At 34.7% G+C, this 26226-nt stretch overlaps 1 protein-coding gene across 4 annotated transcripts in view; it reads left to right on the top strand.

Annotated features, from left to right (window-relative positions):
* Kn (EBF transcription factor knot) overlaps positions 1-26226 on the top strand; it is a 171252-nt gene that overhangs the window by 134056 nt on the left and 10970 nt on the right. For all 4 annotated transcript variants that reach the window (XR_013081743.1, XM_076782927.1, XM_076782928.1 and 1 more), the window contains exons 7-11: positions 11185-11266; positions 17254-17386; positions 23924-24078; positions 24237-24363; positions 25590-25892. Coding sequence is in view for 3 of the 4 variants with exons in the window: in XM_076782927.1 (XP_076639042.1) it covers positions 11185-11266; positions 17254-17386; positions 23924-24078; positions 24237-24363; positions 25590-25892 (800 nt within the window). In the remaining variant the exon portion in view is untranslated. The remainder of the gene's footprint in view (positions 1-11184; positions 11267-17253; positions 17387-23923; positions 24079-24236; positions 24364-25589; positions 25893-26226) is intronic.

The raw sequence follows: 26226 nt of genomic DNA, 5'->3' as shown, positions 1-26226 counted from the left end.
CAAAATTTATTTATCAAGTTTACATAATTATATTTGAAGAAGTATTACTGAATAACGATCAGAAACTACAATTATAACATGATATTTAAAGAAACTTCGTTCTCAAATGGTATCTCAGAAAGGGGTATCTCAGGAATTATACAAATTTAAGTTTAATCATACTATTTCTTGGAGTTCAAGAGAGGACAAATCTGGACTTCTCTATTTGAAACTGTTTCCCAAAATTAATTTTCTCTAATGATACCCTAAATCAGGTTTTAACTAGAGGACACTCAAGGGACTAAAAACACCCTACTTTCGACCAGTGACTAGCGTCAACGTATACATTAGCCCAGAGTAACCACGCGAAAGATAGTAAATCGTTAGTTGATGCATTTTAGGCGTAGCGCAAATCTAGTTATAGCAGCCGATCTCTCAAGCCGTCTTGTAGCTAATATGATAGACTGCCATTAGGGATATCTTGCTGTCGTGACAAGGGGACTATGAAACGCACAAGGAGCGGTAGGGGAGAAGGGATGCACAACGTAGAGCGACAGGGTACGTTAGCTCGGGATATGCAAGCTAGTAAGACGTATTACTTACGTATGAATTATGCATTACCTTGGTATGGGTGCCTGCCGAATAGCCTCTGCCATCTTAGGTCTTGGGTAAACGGAACTCTCCCTACTAACAGAAATTCGGTTAAGTTATCCACTTTACACATTCCCCAGCGCCTGATTTCCTTTTGTAAACACCGAAATCTATATACGTCGATACAAAGTACCTCGAGACATCAACGGCCGTGATTAACGCCGTATTTGCACCCCTTTCAAATTAAAATTTTAAGCTCTCTAAATGTTCCAGACGCTCAAAACGGGTTATAAAATGCGAGATTTATTATTTCTGAATCTTTACTGCCAGAGAAACGTCTCTAAAGACTGCAAATCATACTTCTATGAACCTTCCAGGAAGAAGAATTAACGATTAATCATTTTCGAAATCTCGTAATTAACCTATTTAACCTATTTATATGTACGGACGTTGAAGATGAACTTGTTTCTAAAGACGTTTAAAACAGAGTATGCAATTTATTGTGAATTAATATCGAGTGTACAAAAATTCAATTCAGAAGTTCTCATGCAGAAAATAAAATTAATGTCTGTTGTAGAAGGAATGTTATTTAATAAGAATTAATATGCAGAGTATAATATAAAATGTAATCAATTTAGGAATGGAAACTATAAAATAAATTTCTGTTTTGTGTTATACATACATTTATATTTTTTATAAACATAAAGTTGCTTATGTAGAATTAAAAAAAAATATTTGTTTTTAATAAGTTTTTAGAATGTAACCCCCCCTTTTTGTACTGACTTTGTGTCTCATATAACACGGTTTCACACAACACGGCATTTTCTAGGAATCTATCCGTGTTATAGGAGGTATAATAATTTTGCGAGGTCGTGAAAGCACTTATTGCATTTTTGTTTGTTAACGATAAATCCTGTGATTTGTTTGTACCATTTCGTCAACCGAGAGTGTAAGGTATATATTGTGTAATAATTTTAATAATTTTTAAACTGTACATCACAAAGTTATAATCGTTCGAAGGCAGGTAAGAAGAAACGATTCGGGGGAGCATCCACGTCTATCCAGGCGCTTGATCCCCGGAAAATGATTTCCTGAATTAGTTGATTAGCTTACATGCGATCCTTCTTAGCCATTTCCTATCTATAATATTTCCTGCGAAGGAGATCCGAAGGAACGAATCGGTGGATGCTGGATGACGGCGGAAAGTGTGGGAGGTTGAGGGGGGTTTCAAGAAGACCGAAGCAGGAGGCGTAATGGAGGCTAGTTAAACATTAAGCATCCCCTGATACCTTGCTAACCCCTTACTAACCCCAGTTAAGGTGTATGCAAGGTATACAGCTCTAGGTGGTTTCCTATGCCTTACGGACCTCCGCATACATTCTTACTAATTGACGTCCTGCGCGTCTGCATTATGCACTCGCGATAACTCCCGGGCGTTTTCTTACTAAAATAATATATCCGATCGAAGGGTATACCGTCATATTTTCTCGGAAAGAAACAGTAGACTGGTCCGCGCTATTGTATTATGTACTTCTTTACATTAGCGATCGAGATACTTTCTACGATACTATCCCTTCCATGTTTTACATCTCCTTTATCGACAAAATATTATTCATAATATCAAAACGCTTTCAATTCAACGTAGTGAACAATTACTTCATTCATTTATCAAAAGTCCACGTTTTCGAAGATTTACGAAGTTTCGAAAAATTAAATAATACGACATATAATGTATGTAACTACGAATCTTCTGAATCTTAATAATTTTTATATTGTTTTAAAGAAACAGTATTAACGATTTACGATAAAGACGAATTTCTTACCCAGAAATTTTTTTTGTATCCTCAAATACCTCTGCGTCAAGAAAGAATAAAATTGAAATTATTTAAATCTATAAAAAATGCAAATTGTTTGCTACGAACAAATTTTTGGCTAGCAAGTGCAACAACACACTATAAAAAGAAGTTTGCTCGATTAATTTTTATACGATCACGATAATTTGTTTACGCGAATATGTTCTCGACGTTTAATCGTACCGTTTTATAAAACACATAGAAAAATTTCAATCGCAACGAATTTTGATCGAAGGTTCGTTGCAAAAAATGACGACGACGAGGGTTCGTGTTTATTACCCTAAGCTAAAAGAAATATAAAGTTATCGAAAGATGAAATGAAATGCGACAGTTCGGAAATTCGCGCCAATTTTCACCGCGCTATATCTTCTCCTTTAGAGTGGCAAAAGAAGGGAATATACTTTGGGAAGCGAAAACATGATTAAAGATTTTCCGACGTAGGAGAAAATGGATTTCTGATACGCGTAATGCTACCCTATTTGGAACTATTACGCGTAAGTCCCCGAGTAAGCTTCCTATATCCATTCACCCCCCGCTCGAAACATATTTACTACATCAGACGACATTTATTTGCAACTTGGCACCCCCTGTGCGTGTCAACGTATAAACGCTTCTGTACAAAATTTCACAACAGTAAACTATTTGTTATTCTCTATTAACAAAGGCACCCTCGATGTATTTCCTTTCGTAATTTTTAATATAAGATTTCATGGAAATGTGGAATTGTTTGCGTTCTGATTTCGATTCTTTTCGTTTTTTAAATAGAAACCAATCTTTATCTTAACAATAATTCGCAATATTCCATTTAATTTAAAGTTTCTCTCATTTTGACAGTAAACAAATATGCTTAGAGCAAATGGTTTGATGTTCGATACATTTACTATTTTTCCACACTATACAATTATTATTCTTGAGTTAAATTTAATATTTAATTTCGAAAACACTCGTTTGTTGTTTATATGAAGACCAAAGAAAATTGTCCCATACTACAAGCACGATGTGAAAAGGATAATTACACCATAAAACTGGTGTCATAAATCACACATGTACACTGCATTTAAATGTTTTTATCTTTGAAGAAATGAATGTACTGAATATTCTGAGTAAACATGTTACGTATAGTGTGACACTGGTCTACAAATCATATTTTATTTGCTGTATAGATCTACAAACCGTGTTTAAAATCTAAAAACTAAAATAGGCTAAATCAGTAGCTCCTGCTCGAGATAGAGGGACTGAAATGAAATTGCTACAAGCTTCGAACAAAATTTTGTATCGTATTCGCTGCATGTAATCGTTCCACAGAAAAATCGAGCTCTCGATACACTAAAAAAAAAAATCTTTTCGCGCGGTTGAACCGCACCTTGCGAAACGCGTTTTCCAATCGGGTCACTGACCAGTCGAAAATTTTTTTTTTTACCACGAATTGCTTTCGCGGAGGAAGCGGTGTTCGTTTCGACGCGGCGAAAAAACTTGCTAATTGGTAAACGAGGAATATTAAAAAATCGCTGCGTAGGAGCCGATGATTTACTGCAAAGTTTGATTGAATTCATTTGCCTTTTGTTTACCTGACTCTCCCCTTCCACCGTTTCTCTTCTCTCCCCCTCCCGTTGTCCTCTCTCTTTTTCACTTCGCGAACCTCCAATATTTAGCGTATTTTTTCCATTGGCGTCGTTTATTTTGTCTGGTTCATTCGTTCATCCATCCCGACGTTGCAAAGTTGTGTACCGTAGAAATGGAAACAGCGAACTGTGCATGTTTCCCGCTACACGTCGTTCCTGCTCCCGTCTCCCTTTCTCCTATCACACACAATCCTCCACTTTCCGCTCCCGCGTTGCTTCGTTTTATTTTCATTTTATCCGAAGCTACGGAATGGTATGCTACCATCGGAAGAGTAGGTTGGGAATGATTTCTGAATCGGGTCTGCCTCTGTATATTTTATTCCGTGTCAATTCGTTAGCAGCCAAACGGCCAATCTGGCTAGAATCAATCGATTTGCTCGATGTATTCGCCCATAAAACGCTTTAATTACAATACGTTATTGTTTCCATCGACATAATAACGACCACTCTCGCACGAATTAAGATTTCAGGCAATCTTTGCGGAGGGAATCCCGGTCGATCGTAACATTTCGACTTATACGATAACAAAGCTTTTTACAAAAGTGTGATTACAGTGGTCAACAAATTGTAAACAATATTTTGTATTCTTTACAATTTCCTACAGCGTGAGATATTGGTGTAAAAAGTTTAGATTGCACTTTTCATTTATTTTGTTGCTGCGTTATCTATACAACGATGGCGACCAGTGACATGAAAATGTTTGTAAGAAATATTCAATGAATAAAAGGACAGTGCAAGAACGATTTAAAAAAAGTAATGAAACGCTGATAGACTTCTTTATGTAGCATTTGAAAACACTTAATAAGTGGAATACGAATAGAAGGGATGCAAATTGTAACGTTGCAATAATTTATTCGAAACTGATGCTAACAATGACTGACTTTAGTAATGGAAAAATAAATTAGTTCAATGCTTTGAACGAAATTTTGCTTTGCCGAATGGTAACTAAAGAATGTATGGAAATTGCATTTACGCCCATAGATATTCGTGCAAACCGTATCAATCTTCATAGTTGAAACGATCTTCAACTCGATCCAGGGTTTCGAGGGTGTGAAACGCGCCAACCAGCTGTTTTAAGCGACGATACAAAATAGATTCTGTCGTGAAAACTGGCGGAAGCTCGCGAAAAGCATCGACGAAGGAGAAAAATCTAATAGATGATCGAAATCGAATTTTAGCCCCTGTAAGAAACTAGCCATTCCACCCTTCTCGCTCGTGTTCGCGTTACTACATCGTCGACACTGTCGCCCCATCAAGCTTGGAATGAAATCCAGTTCGCATTTGAATCAGTCGGTAACACAATCCATTAGTTCCTAACAGCCAATACTCGGAGGACAGAATGGAAGAAAACGACTCCCAAATGGAAAAGAAAAGAGGGATAGAGAAACGTGGATATACGAAGCGTAGTGTTACGAATGATTAGTTTCGTCTATGAGTCCCACTTAAACAGGGAACAGAGAATATTTCTTTTTCCTTGTTCTTACCTCGATCGAATTAAGTTTGACCATCGAGAGAAAATTGTTACATCGTCTCTAACATTATTGGAAACAAAAATAAATTGTAGTATTAAACGCGATGACGTAACAAATCTTTCGATATTTAATGGTTTCGTTCAATCGAAACTATCACCATAGAATAACAGTTAAAATGTTAATAAAGATTTATATTTAAAAAAAATGGCCATTTTCTGCTATCATCCTTTAAGAAAAGGATTTTATTACTGCTTTGCACTACAACTAAGTTTAATGCCTCAAAATTGTTCCAAAGTTGCTAGTAGCTCGTAATAAAAACAATTCTTGAAGTACAATGGGTTTTTACATACAATTAATGGTGTGATGTGTGGACAAATTTTTCGACGAAATTAAAAAATGTCAAATCACTCTAAAAATATTATTTTCGATTATGAGAGTCAATTACAATCACTTTCTATGAGTAGACATACCCCTGAATTCCTACGCACTTTCGAGAAAAAAATTTCTTACGAAAATATGACGTGTGACCAGAAATGAGTCTCTGAAATTTCATGTGAATGTTTAAAACATCATAACTTCTGAACGGATTGGAGGATTTCAATGTTTCAAAATGCAAACGACGCGTATTTTAGTGGAGAATATGTAGAAATTCCAAAAATATTTGAGAATTTGTTCCTTAACCCCATAAAGTAACAAAAACCTCATAAAAGTGGTTCAATTTTCAAACAGCCATAACTCTTACAATAGCGAATATATTTAAATGAAACTTTTTTTCTGGAGTAGAGCTCATGGGTATCTACAAAAAAGTATTAGGCAACTTTTCTATAGGGCGTCAAATGAAATTATTAAAAATCAAAAACGAATTGTTAAGAAAAATCAACCGGGGGTAGGTGGACAAATTTTTCGACGAAATTAAAAAATTTCAAATTATATTTAAAAAATTATATTTAGTTACAGTGGGCAATTACGATCATTTTTGGTCATTATACATATCCCCGAAATCCTACACATTTTCGAGAAAAAAATTCCTCACCGAAAATATAATTTCTGGCCAGAAATGTCAGCCCAAAATTTCATGCGAATCTTTAAAACGTCATAACTTCTGAACGGATTGGACGATTTTAATGTTTAAAAAAGCAAACTACGCGCATTTTAGTGTAGAATATGTATAAATCGTAAAAATATTCGAAAAGTTGGTCCTTGACCCCGTAAAATGAGAAAAACCCCATAAAAATGGTTCAATTTTCAAACGACCATAACTCCTACTATAGCGAATATATTTCAATGAAACTTTTTTCTGAAGTAGTGTTCATGGATACCTACAAAAAAGTATTAGACAACTTTTCTATAGAGCGTCAAACACAATTACTAAAAATCAAAAACGAATTTTTAAGGAAAATCGACAGGGGGGTGGTGCCTAAATTTTTCAGCGAAACAAAATTTTTTCAAATCGTTCTAAAAAAATTAGTTTTAGTTGCTAGGGTCAATTACAATCATTTTTGGCGAAGACAGATGCCCCAGAAATCCTACGTACTTTCGGGAAAAAAATTCTTCACTTTTCTTTTCTTTCCTTCTGCTATCTTGCTCATTTCTTCCTACAACAGCAAGTCTCCACAATGGAAAATGAATGTTCTTTATAAAATTTCGAAACGATTGTTCGAAGAAGGGTTAAACGACTTAAAATAGTTATTCGAACGCCGTTGACTGGGTCTTTCCAGACCCATATCTTACTCATATATCTAGACTTCTAACCTATAATAATATAGAATATTTATTTAATCCACTTGTTAGAAAACACAGTGATCCCAATTTTGTCCTAAATATTTTCGAGTTTCATTGAAAGAATACATATTTTATTACTCTTAAAATACCAATAAAATACAAGCATTCACAGAATGTACAATAAATACCAGAGACATTAACGTTTCAGAAAATAGACGAAAAGAATGAGTAAGAAACAAGTGTAATCCGGGTCGAAGAAGACCCACGAACCGCCGTGCGAGCGTTAACAGGTAAAATTCAATTATCTGGTCCAGTATGTGTGACGTAGGCAGGTCAAAGAGAGGTCCCTATCAGCGAAAAACTAGATGCCATCGTAGTTCTCCGGGTGCTTCAGGGTCGACAGAGACATCGTGTTTAGAGCGAGATCCAGAGGCGACGATAAGCCAAAGTACAATGCTTTGAATACCCATCCAGCATCCCGATAAGATCTTAACGCCTTCTAAGAGTAAACGGAATTAAATTCGCTCGACGCTCAAGGGCGGCCAACTGCAGCCGTTAACACGAGAACCGAGAGTATAGCTCTCGGATACGGATAGATACGGGAGAAGCATGTACCGGGAGATCGATACGTTTCTTTCCCTTTCTGTTTCTGTGTGTCCTCCCTTCGTTTCCGGCCACCCCCCTCCTCCTCCTCCTCTTCCTTCCCTCTTTATATCTTGCCAGCATTCCCTTCCGTACTCTCTACACGAACGCGGAGGGATCCGGATCCGTTTTCATTTTTCCCTTTCACTTTTCGAATATGTATGGATTTCGTGCCAAACGTCCGACTCGGTTGACAACTTGCACAGGACGACAATAAAAGTGTCGTTTAGGTAGTCAGGGATGAACGGTTATGTACGGACCGTACACGCGTTCGCTAATGCGGGATATCTCTATCGAAACCATTACGGGGTAAAAATTTAATCTGATTATACAGGGCGTCGCAGGTTTTAACGGCCAAACTTTGTCGGTATATCTTGTACAGCAACGGTTCTTCACCTGTGACCCGCGAACATGCACGTGGAACCTTTAGATATTTATTTTCACTGCATATGTTATGAAAATATCAACTTCATTGGGTCAATTTCGTACTCTGATGGCAAATTAAAAAGTTGGTTTAGGAACGAATCTAATTGGAAGGGGGTGCACAAAGTGTTTGGCAAACGGCGGAACGCCAGATCAGATCGTTTTCAGCACCAAATAGCTTCGTTTGAAAAATAGACACATAGATTCGCTAGAGATTCGTTGCAATATAGACTCCCACACGTACTTATACATTTTGTTGAGTTTTAAATAAATAGTAAAAACCAATTCGTCTCGTTTAGTCCCCTAAAGACAGGGGTGGTTCTTCGAGTTTAGTCTTAATCGGCAGACTTTGTGCAATTTAACAAAATCCGAACGAGCACGCCTCATCCATGGATTAAACACTAATATTTGTAATTTTTAAAAGCTGTTCTCTAACGATATCTTCAAGACAGGAATTTTGCAAACAGATAGAAACAATACAGAACTCTTTTAGCGATTAAAATTGAACATGAATAGATTAATACTACTAGTTCACTGTTTAATATAAGTTGATATGAACAAAACCATGTTTATTACCTGAAATCATTAGAGGTAGTGCTTTTAGTACTTCTTGAAATAATTAAAACTCCGTTCTAAAATGTACCATGGTTTTGACCATACTCTTGACAAAATAAATAATTTTTAGTAACTTAAAGAAAAGTAAACATTTATAAATTGGTAAACAAATTAATGAATTTTACAGCATCATTCTTTTATTAATAAGAAAAAACTGGTTTTCTTCATCCACCTAAGTACGAAGTACTTTTCCACGCTAGAAATTATTTACATATACATATTAACATTTTTTTGTAAAACAATGCTACAATTAATAGAAATCAAAATTATATTGACAACAAAATTGAAAGAGAAAAGCTTCTTTCTCCAATCACATAAATGCAAAATACTTTTCCACGCTTGGAATTATTTACTCATACATATTAACATTTTTAATATAATATTGATATCAAAATTGATATAGAACCTAAATATGACAGCCATAGCATATAAAACCGATATAGATTCTTTAAAACCGAAATCAAAACCGACATGTTTCGAAATATCAGACTTACAAAGATTCTTCATAACTGTCTCTCAATCAGAACCGATAAGTAACAGTTTGAAACAGTTATTTAATCCTTTAAAGGTAATCGTGGTCATTCAAACGATTATTTAATGTGCTCTGATGTACGTAAAAATAAACCAACGAGTATCAGATTATCGTAATTTTCATTTAATTTAAATTCAAAGTTCCATCGCTCTCAATTGCGAAAACCGTCGGACACTAGGTTCTATAGTCGTCCAAGTTTGTGCCCGTCTCCGAGGACGAAGTACTCGTGAAATGACCGACGCAAACAAGCAGGAAAGAAACGTTGTATCGGTAGGAACAAGGCGGCAAAGAGAAATTGTCGACGAATTCCTCCTACAGTTTCGCTTGGACGATTCGCGCAAACGAGAAAAGAAGAAAGCGGACGTCGCCAGTAGAAGGTATGCGTTTGATTTTTCGATGGAGTCCCGAATCGTATGGACGCACTCCGCAGGGGATGACAATGGCGTCCCATGGGAGGAGAGGCCTACCAGCCACCCAGAAAACTACCCCTTCGTCCCTCAGACCGCCTCATCGTCTCGGTCCTCCTGATTGTTTCCTACGCGGTTTCCCCACTCTCTGCGTCTATCTCAGTCTATCTATAGAGATTATTCGCGTTTCACCCTCTCGTGTCTCTTCGACGAACCCTTCATCCAAACCGCCACCCTCCTCCCCACCACCCGTCAGCGCGAACACGGATATCGCGCACCTACAAAAATTTCCTCGAATTCAATATCTCCCGATATTTTACATAATTCATGAAAATTGAGCTGTTCGCTTCTCGACCGAAACCCGTTTTTTCTTTCCACCACCCTCTCCACCACGCGTATCAACATTCATCCCATACGCGATGTTTTCTGTCACTTCTCGCTTTAGAATATTTTTCCAGAAGCTTCATATTTTTTATCGACGTCAATCTACGAAAAGGCAGTCTTGATTCTTGAAAGGGTATTTCTAAATCCTTTTTGATAATTGTTTGACAAAAGACTGTACTGGTATAACGCATTTATTAATATTTGTAAAGTATGCGGAAATTTTTTGAAAGTAAAATAATCACAACTAGCCATTCTGATTGTTGTAAAATGTAGTAAAAGAAAAATGTCATGTTATAGTTTTCACGATTTCGACCATTCTATAGGTTTGAAACGAAAAATTAGATTAAACAGAGACGATATAATTCAATTTTTTTAGAAAAACTGTTATTAATTTGGATTTTTTGGGGAATATAAAGGGACGTAATAATTAATGTGTGACTGCAGAAAACAATTTTCTTAAGCTGGAAAATTGAAACGTTTGTAACGTTTGAAATAAAAATTAACTTTCTTGCTTGGATAAACCGTTCGGTAAAAACGACTTGCCCTATACATTTTCTATCGTTACTAATTTTCCATGTGATTCGAAGGCTCGAGAGAGTATTTTAGGAGAAGATTTAATAAGAGGCCTGTGCCAATAGTTTTGTGAGGGACTGTATATTTTTAGACAAATGGACCTTTTGACATTTCGGTAAACTGACATAGTAGGTACGTAGTTGCCATACTATACAATGCCGTACGGTCCTAAAGGTCGAAGAACACGTGGTCGGGGGTTTAATCTAGAGAAATGCTGAATAATAGAGGCGAGTAGAACGGGGCTTGCGATTGGCTTATGCAATATTCAGGCTTACTTTCCGGGCAAGTTCACGTTCTAATTAAGTTCTCAACGTTGAAAAGCGTTAAGCACCTTGTCAACCGTTTAACTGTTGTTCATTCTGCTTTCAGATTCTTCCTTAAGTTCTTTCTCAAGTGCAACCAGAACTGCCTTAAGAATGCCGGCAACCCACGCGATATGAGACGCTTCCAGGTGAGTTAACATATAAATCTTTCATGAGTGAAACTCTCCAGAAGCAATCTTCTATTAGCTTACCGAAACATTACGTTGCTACAAGGATACAAAACTTGTTATCGTAACGCGCAGTAGGGTAACTGTCCAAATAATCAAATATGCTTCAGTGATCCGATAACTTGGCGAAGATCCTTTCTTAATATTAAGAAAACAGGATACGTTTAATTTGTTGTAAGCCTATTCATAACACAGCATCGAACGTAGAATTTACACAATCCTGAATCTCACCTTCTTTAAAAGTGAATAAAAATGTTAAACTATATGGTTAAGAAGTTAAATTTGTTTACGAAAACATATTTTATAAGGAAATAAACGGAATCAAAATTTCTGATATACAATAATCGTGATTAAATAATATCTTATCGATAAAAAACACAAAAACCCAACACGTTTTAACAAGAATTAATTGATGATAAATAATACATTTTTACCACGATTTTCATGAATCTATTGCTTAGTTTATGCACTGGATTATATTTTTCATACGTGACACAAAATTTATGTCGAAACATGAGTTCACAAATTATACTGATATGATTTAACAACTCTTGTAATAATAGAATCATGACAACTTTTAGTGTTTCTACTTAACTTTTATGATTATCGTCTAGAAAAACTTATTACATTTTTATGAGTTACGAAAGTATTGGTATTTTTTTTATTAAATATTTACAGAACTTACAGAACAAAATGCCTGTCATTTTTTCAATACTTTTTGTTCTTCGGTTAAGTTATATATTCACCACTAAATTGCAATTATATTTATTAATAACAAAGTAATAGGTATGATTTAGAAGTCGTTACTATAATCATGAATTAAATTTGTAAACTGTAACATTCTGCTTTGAATACTACTTGATAAAAGGTTTAAATATATCATATTAATAGATTAGATGATAATTTTCCACATTAATTTATGTACAAATTAGCACAAATTAGTACCAAATAAAAAATAAAAAATAAACAATATAAATAGGAATATAAATACATTTCTCTGCGACCAAACATTTTTAGTTTTAATTTTTTATATAAAATATACAAAATTTTATATAAAAATAAATAATTTGTTGCCGGAATATTTATCATAATAATTATATGATTCATAGTTATATAATTACAAGATTTATTTGCGAGAAAATTAAATTAAAATATTTGTCGTGTCTGTCTGACCATTGCTCGTTATTTCTACTTACATTTACATTTATTAATATTGATGATGGCGTAAAACGATTCGATTTTAGCCGATTTTACTATCTTGTAACTAGTCAAAACTGGGGATTAAAAATAATAGTTATTCTAAAAATTTACATGAAATACATCACTAATAAACACTTGTTCGTTACTTAATTTTAAGCATAACAAATATAAAGTCGAAAGCAAATTTTTCAAGACACTACGTAACTAAAAAACCGATTTCTAAACTTCTTCGGTTACACAATAAACATTATTTATGAAATATTAAAAATTTATTCGTTTGCTCATAACAGTAATTGGCAAAAGAAATTTTTTTAGACGCTCACAATCGTTATTCAACAAAGTTTTTGTTTTATATTGTTGTTCATGATTTAGTATTGTCAACAATACATTTTTTGATTCGAGTGACTGATAACCAATATCAATAACGTAACTCATAGTAAAGAAGAGTAAAGTAAAATGAAGGAAATAAATTCCCTTCAACGATAATAGTTATTGACATTGAAAACAACAATATTGAACAAATTTGTTTAATTTTAAACTTGGTTTTTCAAGAAAGGGACTATAAAAATTCGTGGAACAATAAAATACGACTTAGGCAACATCCTAAGTAGAAATAAGGATTAATGGTCAGACGCGATAAATAAATCCTGTTTAGTCAAACGTATGCCCCACAAATGTTTAAATTAAATTATATTGAAAAACGAGGCATACAACAAAATTTTGTTCCACATTTTCGATTCATTTTGTCACTTCTTTTCCGATTGTATCACGGTTAATTGTGATTAACTTCTCTCAGACCTGAAATAAAACTTGCATTTTCATAGATGTTGTATTCTCTAATATTTGTTTTATATATTTCGTGACGTGATATTTTTGATATCATTCTTTGCACGCTGTTCTTGGCCTAAAAGAACTTGTGTACCTAATTTAAAGAAAATATTCGAACTCAGGCAAGCGAGGGGTTGATTGGTCGAAGCAGTTAAACAATCCAGTCGGCTAATTCCTTTCCTTTTCCGAACAATAAATATTGGCATCTCGATTACATACTACAAAATTCGACGTCTGTTTTGTATTTTGAAATTTTGAAACTTATTAAAATTAATTTTGTATTGAAAGAAATTAATGGGAAGCTTTTCGTATATTTTTTATTTCGAAAGAGAAAAGTTGCAGGACAGTAGCAAGAAGGATAGATCGAATGGAAGAAAGGAAAAGTACGATGTTTTTGGCAATTTATTTTTTAATTTCACCTTTTGTCTCTCAAAATAGACACTGGCGGAGTGACGAGATACGGCTGTCGGTGAGTAGAAGAGACCGTAATACGGTGGAAGGGTGAACGGATACAGGGGTGGGTTGGTTGATACCGCGCTGAGCTAATTGCCAACCCCTTGGATTACGTCTCTTGGATGGGGGATCTCAACTTTCGACGATGGCCGACCATCGAGAAATTGCTCGTTTCCTCGACGAACTTCTTTTCCTTTTGGAAATTAAAAAAGAATGCCTCCAAGTGGAAGCTACGCATCCGCAGACGCGCTATACGACGATAGGGTGGCACGCGATTGCGGAGGACTTTTACTGTTCTCGTCTCCGTCCATCCACCCCTATAATTTCATGAGTCGTGACTCGCATGACGGCCGAATTTCGATCAGTAATTCCACGCTTCGCTAAAATTTTCAGCTGTTTTCGAAACAAATGCTACGTATCATGGTACGGTCGGAAAGGGGTTGAAAAAATGAATCGAAAACGTGGACTACAATTGTTTCGTATCATGCTTCGTTTTCGAGATAATCGAATTCGAATATTTATGGAGCACGTCTGACCATTAATCGCCATTTCTACTTACACCGACGTCCAAGTCTGCTCCGATTAATTTACAAAGTCGATTATCTCGAAAACAAAGCTTCGTACGATCAAATTTCGTTTCACATTTCCGTTCTATTTTTTCCTGATTAGTGCAAAATGTCCAACGTTATCACGCGAATCGAAGTTGAATCAAAGTTGCCGTTAGAAACGCTCGTGTATAATCAGTTACGTAATTTTCGAAGTTTGTCGCGCGTTCGTTTATCCTAATATACATTCGCCCGAATGCCTAGGCGGAGGTAAACCAAAGTTAAGTTGTTATCGCGCTTTCAAATTTGTTTAGGAATTGCTTATTACTCGAAGTTGCGAATTAAAATTTTAGCGGTACGCCTTTCTCTCCCTCGGAAAATTTCACTCGCGAAGGACCGTCAGGTTATACTCACGCTTGTGCCGGGCGAATTCGCACTATGTTACGCGCCAGGTAATACGGCCAACCAGCCAACGAAGTTGCCAAGTTGCAAAAGGACGAAAGTTTCAGCATTTACCGACCGCCCAGCCGATTTTATAAACGTTCTTTCTACTTTCTCCCAAAAATCATCGTCTCCTTGTTTGCGTCCGGAAAACTCGAGGTTAAATGTACGCCTTGTTTCAATTTACCCAAACTTTTCACGCGCTAAAATACGTACATCCGCTACAGGATCCAATAAAACGCATCAAATATAGAATTGTCATAACTATTATTTATCGATTTAATTTCCACGCAATTGCTGCGAGATTTACAAAAAAAAATATATAATTGCATAAGCTATTGCAAGAAGGAAACTGTATTTTATGTACTCTATATTTTATCATCTTCAGAATGAGTATACAAAACGTTAAATTAGAAGAAAATACAATACTAAAGTTAGGAAAATAAATGTCATAAGCTGACTCTCGTGGATACAATTATGAGACAGTCTATTCTGTATTCTTATGGCATCTGTCAGTAACTATTTGTTTAAAATAATGAGACTAACTAAAATGTAAAAATTCCTTAAGCAAAAAGAAATCGAAAAGTCCTTTACCACTTTACGATCTGAGACTTCGTTGTCGAGATATAAGAAATTAAAGGCTAGGCATTGCTCGTGCGTGAATCGTGTCTACGCATGCGCGCGATCAGCTGACTGGAATTTAAATGACGCGCACTGTAAGTTGCACCAATAAACTTAAACTGTTAATATCTCGGAAACGAAGATTGTAAAATAGTAAAAGGTAAAGGACTTTTCGATTTCTTTTTACTTAAGGAATCGTTTGGCATTATTTCGAAATACAATTTCTAATCGATGCTTCTAGTTAGTATTCAGTAAAAATTATTACACAGTCGATACAGCTGTTCCATGTATATAGATATGGAGTGTATGTTTTTAAATGAAATCTTATTCCACAATGAATTGTGACGAATGAAAATATTTATAGTGACTTGTTATACGAAATAATCTGTAAATGATTATTGAATGTTATACAACTAAAAGGAGATCTCGTCAAAATACTAATGCCACATTTAGTAAAACATTTTAATAAAATAAAGTCAGCTCAAATTATCATTCATTTCTCCAACATTTTTGTTTTATGTCCTACAAACTTAAGATTTTTGTATACTCATTCTTGATAGAATGTGTATAAACGTTTGTAAATTTCTTTTAAATACACAAAATGTAAGTGTCTTATATTTTTGTCCAATACTTTGTAAAGGCCAAACAATTACTGCATCGTGATTTACAAAAATATTGGTAAATTTTTGTTCCACGAAAGAAGATCGTGATTATATAATAATACATGCAACTGAAAGTCTAGAGGCATGAATAACGAAGTATCGTCAGTATAAAATATTTAAACAAGAGCAAGCATTTGATTCCATAACTCTTTGCTTTAATTCTACAATGTAGCTATATTCCAAGGCACAGCTTTAATGAGATTATGTTCATACATTTATATGATAGTGCCTATCATACATGTAAATAGGGGAACACGAGAGTCACGAAATACATGGCGAATATACATAACGCGATGCAGCAAATCAAACTGCATTGCTTGTTCACAAGAGATATGATTAACATATATACGCAGCTATATTATACCTAAATAAAATTATGCAACGTGTTGTGAGATACAATTTCCGTACATGCGTACTATTGATTTTCGCTGATCAATGACTTGAAACATTTTAACATACAATAAAAACTGAAAGGGTTGAATTTAATTACGCTTCGATACGAAACTAAAATTGTCTTCTTTTAGTTGAGAAACTTCTTGTTCTTATAATCAGTTCTATATTTAATGCTAAATAATATTTTTCAGCAAAGGACTTTATTCGATAAATTAAAAAAAAATCAACTTCTAAAGTCTCTAAATTGTCTAGCTTTTCTCTTGCTGCCATTAAAAGTTATTTTTCGTTTGATTGAAAATTTTATTTTAAAACATATGATTACTACCTATCAACTGATATTAAGAAAGACTTTACAATTATGTAAACATTTCCTTCAAAAAATTTTAAACCTCTAGTAATACGAGAAATAAATTTGAGACGAAACCTATCAATTTTAATTTTACTACCTCAAATAAATATTACTTACTAAATCTTTACCTTTTCATCACTTTTATTCGTATTAATTTACGTAAATCTGTATATTTTATATTTTCAAGATGTCAAAGTAACAAGTAAAAAAAAATGCCAGTTTAATAATCGTTTCTACGGTTTGAAATAAATATTAATAGTATACAGTACTGAAATATAAACGTAAATGTTTTAACGGCAAGGTAAATTTCTTATTGTTATTTCAACTACAGGAAAGACCAAATATATACCACTATCGTTTTATATTATCACACGTGACTAGAAATACTTCTTCACACAATTTTACTGAATTTTCAACTAAAATCTCATATCGACAAATTTCAATCGTCTGTAACAGGTGGTCATTTCCACGCAAGTAGGAGTAGAGGGACCACTACTAGCAGTCTCGGACAACATGTTCGTCCACAACAATAGCAAACACGGGCGCAGAGCGAAACGATTGGATCCCAGTGATCCCGGCGAATACAACAGTAAGTATTGCAAACTATACACGCGTGAAATAAGTCTCACGTAAAATTATAATCGAGAAATAGTAAACTGAAAATTATTAAAAAAGAAATTTTAATTTAACATATTGACCGCCATAATGGTCACTGGTAACCGACACTTCAAACTTGCAAAGTGTTTCAAAATTGTTCGCAACAAAAGATTCGTAAAATTTTAATCAATGCTACTGGCATTAGGAATGTTATTATTGGTACACTTTTAAATTATCGAATATTTGTTATATTATAATTTGAATGAACGTCGAACGTTTCTAAATATGGTAAACTATGATTTGTTATGAATTTTACAAAAGTGTTGGCGAACAATTTAAAATTTCAGTCTTCTTTTTTAAACAATCATTCAAATTAATGGTGGAATTCTGTCGAGAATTGATTTTAATATTTCTTCATTAATTTTACCACGAACTTTCTGTAATATTTTCCACGAGTATTTTTTTTTAGTTTAAACACATTTATCTTTAAAAATTACTGCCTCGTACAATCTCTCTTATTATATAATTATTTCGATTTCATTCGTGCGTTATAACATTTATAGAAAAGTAATAACTTGAAAGGAATAAATATAAGGAAATACGTAGTGAGATCACTTCGCATTGGTGTTGGTATTACTATTGTATACTGTTTGTATTACATCTCTCTATCGGTTTTGTAATTGGACATCGACCTTTAATATTTAAAAAAAAACTAGACGGTGTAATAAAAAAAAATATGTGGCAAAAATAAATGGAAAGAATTCACAAGAAACGAAACTACTTCGTAAATAGAAGTAATACAGTGTAGTAGAAACAACATTTGGTAAAAATAAAGGAAAAGAATTCATGAGAAACAAAACAATTTTGTAAATAGAACTAATCACAATGCAATGAATGAAATTTGGTAAAAATAAATGGAAAAATTTCATGAGTAACAAAACTACTTCGTAAATAGAAGTAATACAGTGTAATAGAAACAACATTTGGTAAAAATAAATGAAAAGAATTCATGAGAAACAAAATAACTTTGTAAATGGAACTAATCACAATGCAATAAATGAAATTTGGTAAAAATAAATGGAAAAAATTCATGAGAAACGAAAGAACTTAGTGAATAGAAGTAACCATAATGTAATAAACAACATTTGGTAAAAATAAATTGGAACGAATTCATAAGAAACAAGTTTCTTTTCATTTATAGTAAATCACCATTACAATGTACAAATACAAATGAGACTAACTGTATGTGTATTTGCGATCACGTAAAATAGTATAACATAAACAAAAATAATAAATAAATGGAAAAAATTCACAAGAAACAAAACTACTTCGTAAATAGAACTAATCACAGTGCAATAGACGAAATTTGTTAAAAATAAATGGAAAAAATTCATGAGAAACGAAAGAACTTTGTAAATAGAAATAGCCACAATATAATAAACAACATTTGGTAAAAATAAATGGAAAGAATTCATGAGAAACGAAACAACTTAACGAATAGAAGTAAGCATAATGTAGTAAACAACATTTTGTGAAAATAAATAGAATTAACTCGAGATTCAAAACAACTTTCTAAATAGAAGTAGCTACAGTATAATAAACTAAAAATATATGGAAAAAAATTATAAGAAACGAGTTTCTTTTCATTTGTAGTGAATCGAATACAAATGAGACTAGCGGTACGTGTATTTGCGAGCACACGTAATATGATATAACATAAACAAAATCACCCTGATCAGTCGACAGTGTGTTAACGACTCATCGGGCTGTTCGTGAAGATTTCGTATGGGAAATTAGTAGGTTACAGTGTTGTCTAGTCGCGAGAGAGAGAGAGAATGGTCGGAATCCTAGACTAAAAAGAGAGAGTACGGGGGAGGTTAGAGAGGGTTGGTTTCTTCGAGATCGGTATAACGACTGGAGGGCCACAGTAGAGGGTGGAATCGTAAGAGGACGAGAGAGGGCGTGCTCAGAGGATAGGATATAAGGAGTCATAGGGCAATTCAGCAAAGTTTGGCGTCGACCGCGCATACAAACGGCTGATATCGTGCGGCCACCCCTCGACTACGCGCTCTCCTCTTCGCCTGGCCTTCTTCTTCCATCCTTTCTTTCTACCTGCTCCAAGGGAAGATGTAAATCAATGGGATGCGAGGAAACGGGAGATCCCGCCACGTTTCTCTCTGTGCTTTCCCTCCTTCCTATTATTTCCTCCGTCCCTTCTCACGTTTCGAGTTTTCTTTCCGTCTTGCCGCGCCTTTTTCGCTTCTACCCCGGTTATATCCGGTTGGCTGACGCCGTACACAAAGAGCAGAACGACCGCGAAGAAGAAGAAAGAAGAGAAAGCCTGTCGGAATTGATCCTTCCCTTCTTCTTTTCTTTTCTTTTTTTTTTTTTTGCGCTAATGTCTTTCTTCTCGCAGTGGTTGCCGCGGCGTGTTGGTTCGCGAATGCTAAATTTAAAATACCTCCTGCGAGCCTCCCGACTTTCGCTATTCTCGCGACCGTGGGTCCACCAGTGAAAAATTTAGCGACGTCTCGGGGCGTATTCCACCGTAGAACGCACGTTTTTAGGCCTTTGGTAATTTTTTGACAAACTGTGTAACTGTATTTGTCCAAAAATTCCTCACCTCTTTCGAAAGTTCATTATGTCACGGAGAATCATTTTTAATTAAGTCGTGTTTCGTTGGAACAGGTATTGACAAACCGACGACACTTTCGAGTTTAATTTCGATTTTTTAATATTTCTTGCGAACAATTAAATTCGGTGTGCACTAAAATTAATTCACTGTCTTGTGTATTTTACATTCTTCTAGTCAAACAAATACGTGACATGTTCCTATAAAAATTTGTCTCCCTTATAGTAGCATTACAGTAGAGATTCCCCTATCCGACATAAATACAAAAATGGCCGAATAACGGAATCTTTAGACATTGGGATGATCACTTTTGTTTATATTAAATTTGATTAATTCAATTCGAAATGAACAAAAGTGATAACTCATTACAGACAAGTTTTTTAACAGAAATAAATAATTTTAAATTCGTGTTTGTGGAGAGAAAGCAGTTTGGTCGTAAAGCATCAACTTAATGATGCCGTTTCGCGGTGAAAGCGAAAGCAACTTTTTCTGGCAAAGTTCTCGAGCATTTATATCGCGATCTCACAGTGATCAGAGAGAATCGGACTGAACATGTTAGAGTACAACGGGCTCCTCGATTTCGACGACGGTTTGGTGGTAAAAGAGGAGTTCGGGGGTAGAGAGTAGCACCCCTTGCCACTCAGTAATGGCACGGGGGATTTTATTTATTCCGGGTTGGTACGCTTGTTCCGGCCTCCTCTACTGAATCCCTCTTTTCAACCCTCCTCCTTCCACTCCACCTCTTCCTACGTTTCTGCCCCATACCATTTCGTCCGACAATTCTCTACTGGAGTGGTTGCCAACGTGGCCGACTCTGTTTAACGACTTTCTTGTACATTGAACGCAATAAATACCCGTGTCCCATTCAAGAATCCCCATTTACATTGAAATTGCAACTCTTTAACGCTATTCTCTGCCCGCGTATTTAAGTTGCCGCTTAATTTACGCGAGACAAAGTGTTCCCATAAACAAAATATTACCAGCGTGGAAAAGGAATAACAAAGATGATATTTTATCTGGTTGTCTCCGAGTCGTATAGTCGAAGCAAAGCTTGGTGAATCTAACTCTGTATCGGTAAATAATCTTTAATTGTCAACTTTTTGATACAAATAATCGAAAATGAAGGAATCTCGTTTCACGTATCGAGCGTTTGAGCACGATGCCCACCGTCGAGATCTCTTAAGCTTTCGAGATTTAATAGCGGAACTACGTGTAAGCACTCAGGGTGGAAACTGTTTGAGCATCACTGGAAGCAATATACCATGATGTCAGCCACTCTGCCGTGGCTCCGCTCTACCAGGGTCGGTACCGGGGGTGGCTTGGCTTCGCTGGGGTACAAAATGATATCATTGGGTTATAAATTCCAAGCAGAGACACCAACGGCCCGATCGCCCCCCCCCCTCTCTTCCTTCTTGTTACAACTCTTCTCCGGCCACTCCGACCCTCAGTCTCTTCCACCCACGCTCTTTCTCTTTCTCTTTCTACGCGCTGATGTCGTTCTCCTTCATAGATTCTCTGTCATTTTCCCTCTCTCTTACTTTCTCCCATCCTCGTGGCTAGAGTTTGCTTGCCATGCTGCCACCAGAAATATATCTACCACTCGGCCTCGACCGAATAAACAGAATATTCAGATACTTTTCCGTATACCATCCCCCTAACTAACCGTCTCAGTTCACCTCGTACAATCAAGGAAATTCCCGTAATTTTCCGACTTAACTCCCTTACGACTTTTTCACTCCGTATACAGAGTGTTATTGTTTTTCTAATTTTATTTATTGACACTGAAATCATCGTTATCCACAAATTCGTTACCGTGATTGCTAGAAATGGCTTCCCGTGAAAATGTACTTTCTTCATTTGTCAATCAACTAATCAATGTCTTAAACGACACAAAATTTTGTTTTCTTCATTTACAGAGTATTATTATTTTGCTAATTTCATATATTGACACTGATATCATCGTTATCCACAAATTTATTACCGAAATCGTTGGGAATGGCTTTCTGTGAAAATGTAATTTCTTCACTTTTCAATCAACTAATCAATGTCTTAAACGACACAAAATTTTTTTCCCTCATTTACAGAGTGTTATTTTCTAATTCCATGTATTGAAACTAAAGTCTTAATACGAATGTCCTCCTGTGAAAATGTAATCATTTTTCAAACAACGACATCTTAAACGACAAAAAATAAACAAAATTTGATCAAATTAAAATACCACGTAGGCACGTATGCGAGATTATAAAAGAAGTTTAAGTCATCGTTTTGCCAGCTTCTGATTTGTTTACAAATGAGTCCCTATCTACGAAACTATCAATCGTACCGAATTTGTCTTTTTTTTATTTGCGATAAAAGGATTTTCAATTCTAGTTTCTGTTTATTGCATCCGAAAATCAGTAAAATTCAATTTGTTTCATCGATCATAACTAAATAGAATGCTTCTAAATGACGGAGTTATTCACAAAACAGAATATTCGACGAGTTTTCGTCTCTGTGTACAGACTTTGTAATTCAAAATATTGAACTTAATTACTCGAAACGTAAATCTTCGTTATCCATAAATTCATTCCCCAGATTAATGCGTATGTTACATTATAGTTTTAACGCCGGTATATATTAAAACAGATTCCCGACATTTGGGAAATTATTCTAATTAACGATATTCGATTGTCGTCGTTTAATGAAAATATTTATCCCTCGTCGTACGATTCAATTGCCTACCAGGAATTCTTCAAATGTATATTACTTAATTTTCTTTTTAATTATGATCGACTATCTAATAATCACAAAAGAACAGATTTGTTTTACGATGCGTGGATTTTAATATATCAAAAATAAAGAGAGCACAATAGAAAATAAATCGAAAATGTAGAATACAATTTATTCGTATAATGCTTTATTTTCGGGAAATTGGGTTTCAAAAGTTTGTCGGATAGGCGTGCGATTGGATACGATTTGCCCGGCGCGTCTGACAATTTATCACTGTTTCTACTTACAGTGCTATTCAAATATACTATTCAAAATCGATTTTCTCCGACAAACAAGATCTCGTATACAAAAATTATATTTTTTCTAGTAAAATTACCCTGTACATTGAACTTTATGACGAGTGCAACTCGTAATTGTACGAGAACGGCTTAAAAACAATATTTTGTATTATTATATACATATATTGAAATAAAACAGTCATATTTACATACGTACGTCAAGATATGAATGTATATTTCGTAAATTTGATTTTAAACCTAATCAACTCGTAATAAATGAAATACCAGTATGGTGAGGATGACCTTATTGAGCAGTATGGCAACATATGTATGTGTGTCCCTAACAATAGCATGATATTAATGCATTAACCGGAAATGTTAAATGATACACCGACAAAGTAGAATTTTAAATGATAATTCATTTCTATAACTCTCAATTCTATATTTCTATCGCAATATATTATATTTCATCCTTTATATTATTACGCATATATATTGTCCCAGTAATTGTGGTATTGAATGATTCTATGTGAAAAAAATAAGTAAAAAATGAAGGAATAAATTTTTTAATGCGTAGTTCGATTTCTGAAAAAAATTGATGCAGCAATAGAGCACGACTTGGTCAGTGTAAGTAGAAATAGCAAAGAATGGTCAGACGGGGCACGAAAATTTTATTCAGTCGCTTGTGTGACCCGTAAATTTTTCAAATTCAATTTCTCAGAAACATGACAATTTTAACTCACATTTTCGACTTATCTTTTCTCAAAGAGTCACTTCTTTCCGGATGTACCATAATTACTGGGACATCTTGCGTGTAGTTAATATTAAGCTCGTTAAAGAAGACATTGGATAAGTAAATTATTCTATAGTTAGTCGATCCTCTGGTAATATTATATCTCTGTAAAATTAGGTCTCTATACACCCGTACCTCTCCAAACGCCGTGCATAAAAGCGATATCGCCAAACGAAGGATGGACGTCAGGTGGGTCCACAGTAATAATCATTGGTGAAAACTTCTTCGATGGACTTCAAGTAGTTTTTGGGTCGATGTTGGTTTGGAGCGAGGTGTGTAATTCAACCTTTTATATAAAATGTGACCAAAATCAAAGCCAGAATACCTTTGCAATAAATAAATAATTTTTATTTTATTTTAAAGACAAAGAACCGACCGATATAGGATCCATCAGACTTGGATATGAATCCTTTTTATTGTTTGTTTTCAGTTAATCACGCCAAATGCAATCAGAGTACAAACTCCGCCAAGACAGATACCAGGTGTCGTTGAAGTCACACTATCCTATAAGACTAAACAATTTTGCAAAGGGGCGCCTGGTAGATTCGTTTATGTTTGTAAGTATAATTACTACGTATCTTATAATACGAAGCTACACATACTATTTATCGTGCACGATGCATTATTAAAAAAATCAATTATTTCAAATTATTTCAACGATTATACGTGTAGACTCTTATGCATATGGAAATGTCAATATTTTTACAATTGAGAAAACTTATTAAGTGATTGTTGTATTTTTTATTATTTATTAAAGCGACTTACAAATTTGGTTTCATTGAGTTTTATAAAATGCACCAACCAAATTTTGAATTTTTGTATTAAACAGCAATAGTTAAATAAACTAGTCTCTCAATTACGTTTTAAAACGATGCTGTCTACAAGAAGTATTTGATATAAAAGTAGTAAAAAATTACAAAATATAGCTAAAAATTCCAAAATCGTCCAGTCCATTCTTGTAAATTTCAGACAGTAGATATTCCATGCATACAAAGGATGTACCATTAATCATAGTACAACCGGGAAGAGGATGATTCTATGTGAAAAAATGCATCGAAAATTTAGAATGAATTCTTCTTATACGAGACTTGACTTCCAAAAAAATTAACTTCAAAATTGTATAGATGACTAGAAACAATGAATAATAGTCAGACGTGTCAAGTAAATCACACCCATTGTCAGTCAAATTTTCAAATTCGATTATCTCGGAAACGAAGCATCGAACAAAAAGATTTTGTTCCTTTTCGACTTATTCTTTTGCGTAGTATCACTCCTGGTTGTACCATGATTATTAAAGCACACTGTAGTGTAGTAAAACATAACAAAAGAATATATTTCATTGCGTGCGTCAATATTATCGCGCTAGAAAATATTTTAAGGCAATACTATAACCAAAGTTTAATATACCTCAAATTTTTATTGGGAAAATCTAATCTAATTTTCACTTGTCACTCTAATTAATTTTCTATGAGGGTCTAATACTATACTTACTAACATTGTTTACCACTAAAATTAAGAATTAATTTGTTAAAAATAGTAAAGGATACTGTTATATTCTATGTTGGGGCTAAAACAAAAACTGTTACTAATTTTTCAGCATTTTTGTTGGGAAAAACTAATCTAATTTTCACTCGTCATTCTAATTAATTTTCTCTGAGGGTCTAATACTATACTTACTAACATTGTTTACCACTAAAATTAAGAATTAATTTGTTAAAAATAGTAAAGGATACTGTTATATTCTATGTTGGGGCTAAAAGAGAAACTGTTGCTAATTTTTCAGCATTAAATGAACCCACGATCGACTACGGCTTCCAAAGGTTACAGAAACTTATTCCGCGACATCCTGGTGATCCCGAAAAATTACCGAAGGAAATTATACTGAAGAGGGCGGCAGATTTAGCGGAAGCTTTATATAGTATGCCCAGAAGCGGAAACGCGGGAATCACAGGTGCTCCTAGGAGTCCGGGATCGGGTCATCCGCCCGCGCCTCCGACCTCCAGTTCAGCGACGGCGTTCAACTCATACACAGGGCAACTTGCAGTGGCGGTACAGGAAAATGGTAGTGCGGCGAAATGGACAGACGGTAAATATTAAAACTTATTGCATTCATTTTTTTTCAACGACCAGTTTCGATGTCTCGAATTAATAAATTCTATTTAGAAACGCGAAACATCGACGCCGATCGCGAATTATTTTGTGCAAACAAGGTTAACTACTAACATTTGAACACATCATCCGGAGGAATTAAACGTTTTTAACGGCTAGTTTGTTTCTTATATTTGCAAGGTCTCATTGCAATCGCGAAAGGAATTCTTGTTTCTTTCCACAGTGTAAACAGACGAAGTAAAAATTCAAACATTGATGAAAATTAAAATCTCTATATTTATCACTGTCTCTAGTTGGGAATGTGGTCTTGA

Source organism: Colletes latitarsis, chromosome 2 (genome assembly GCF_051014445.1).
Source record: "Colletes latitarsis isolate SP2378_abdomen chromosome 2, iyColLati1, whole genome shotgun sequence".
In the NCBI taxonomy this organism is placed as follows: Eukaryota; Metazoa; Arthropoda; class Insecta; order Hymenoptera; family Colletidae; genus Colletes; species Colletes latitarsis.
The sequence above is the reverse complement of the archived record's forward strand: the minus strand, read 5'-3'. Positions and strand labels throughout refer to the sequence as shown.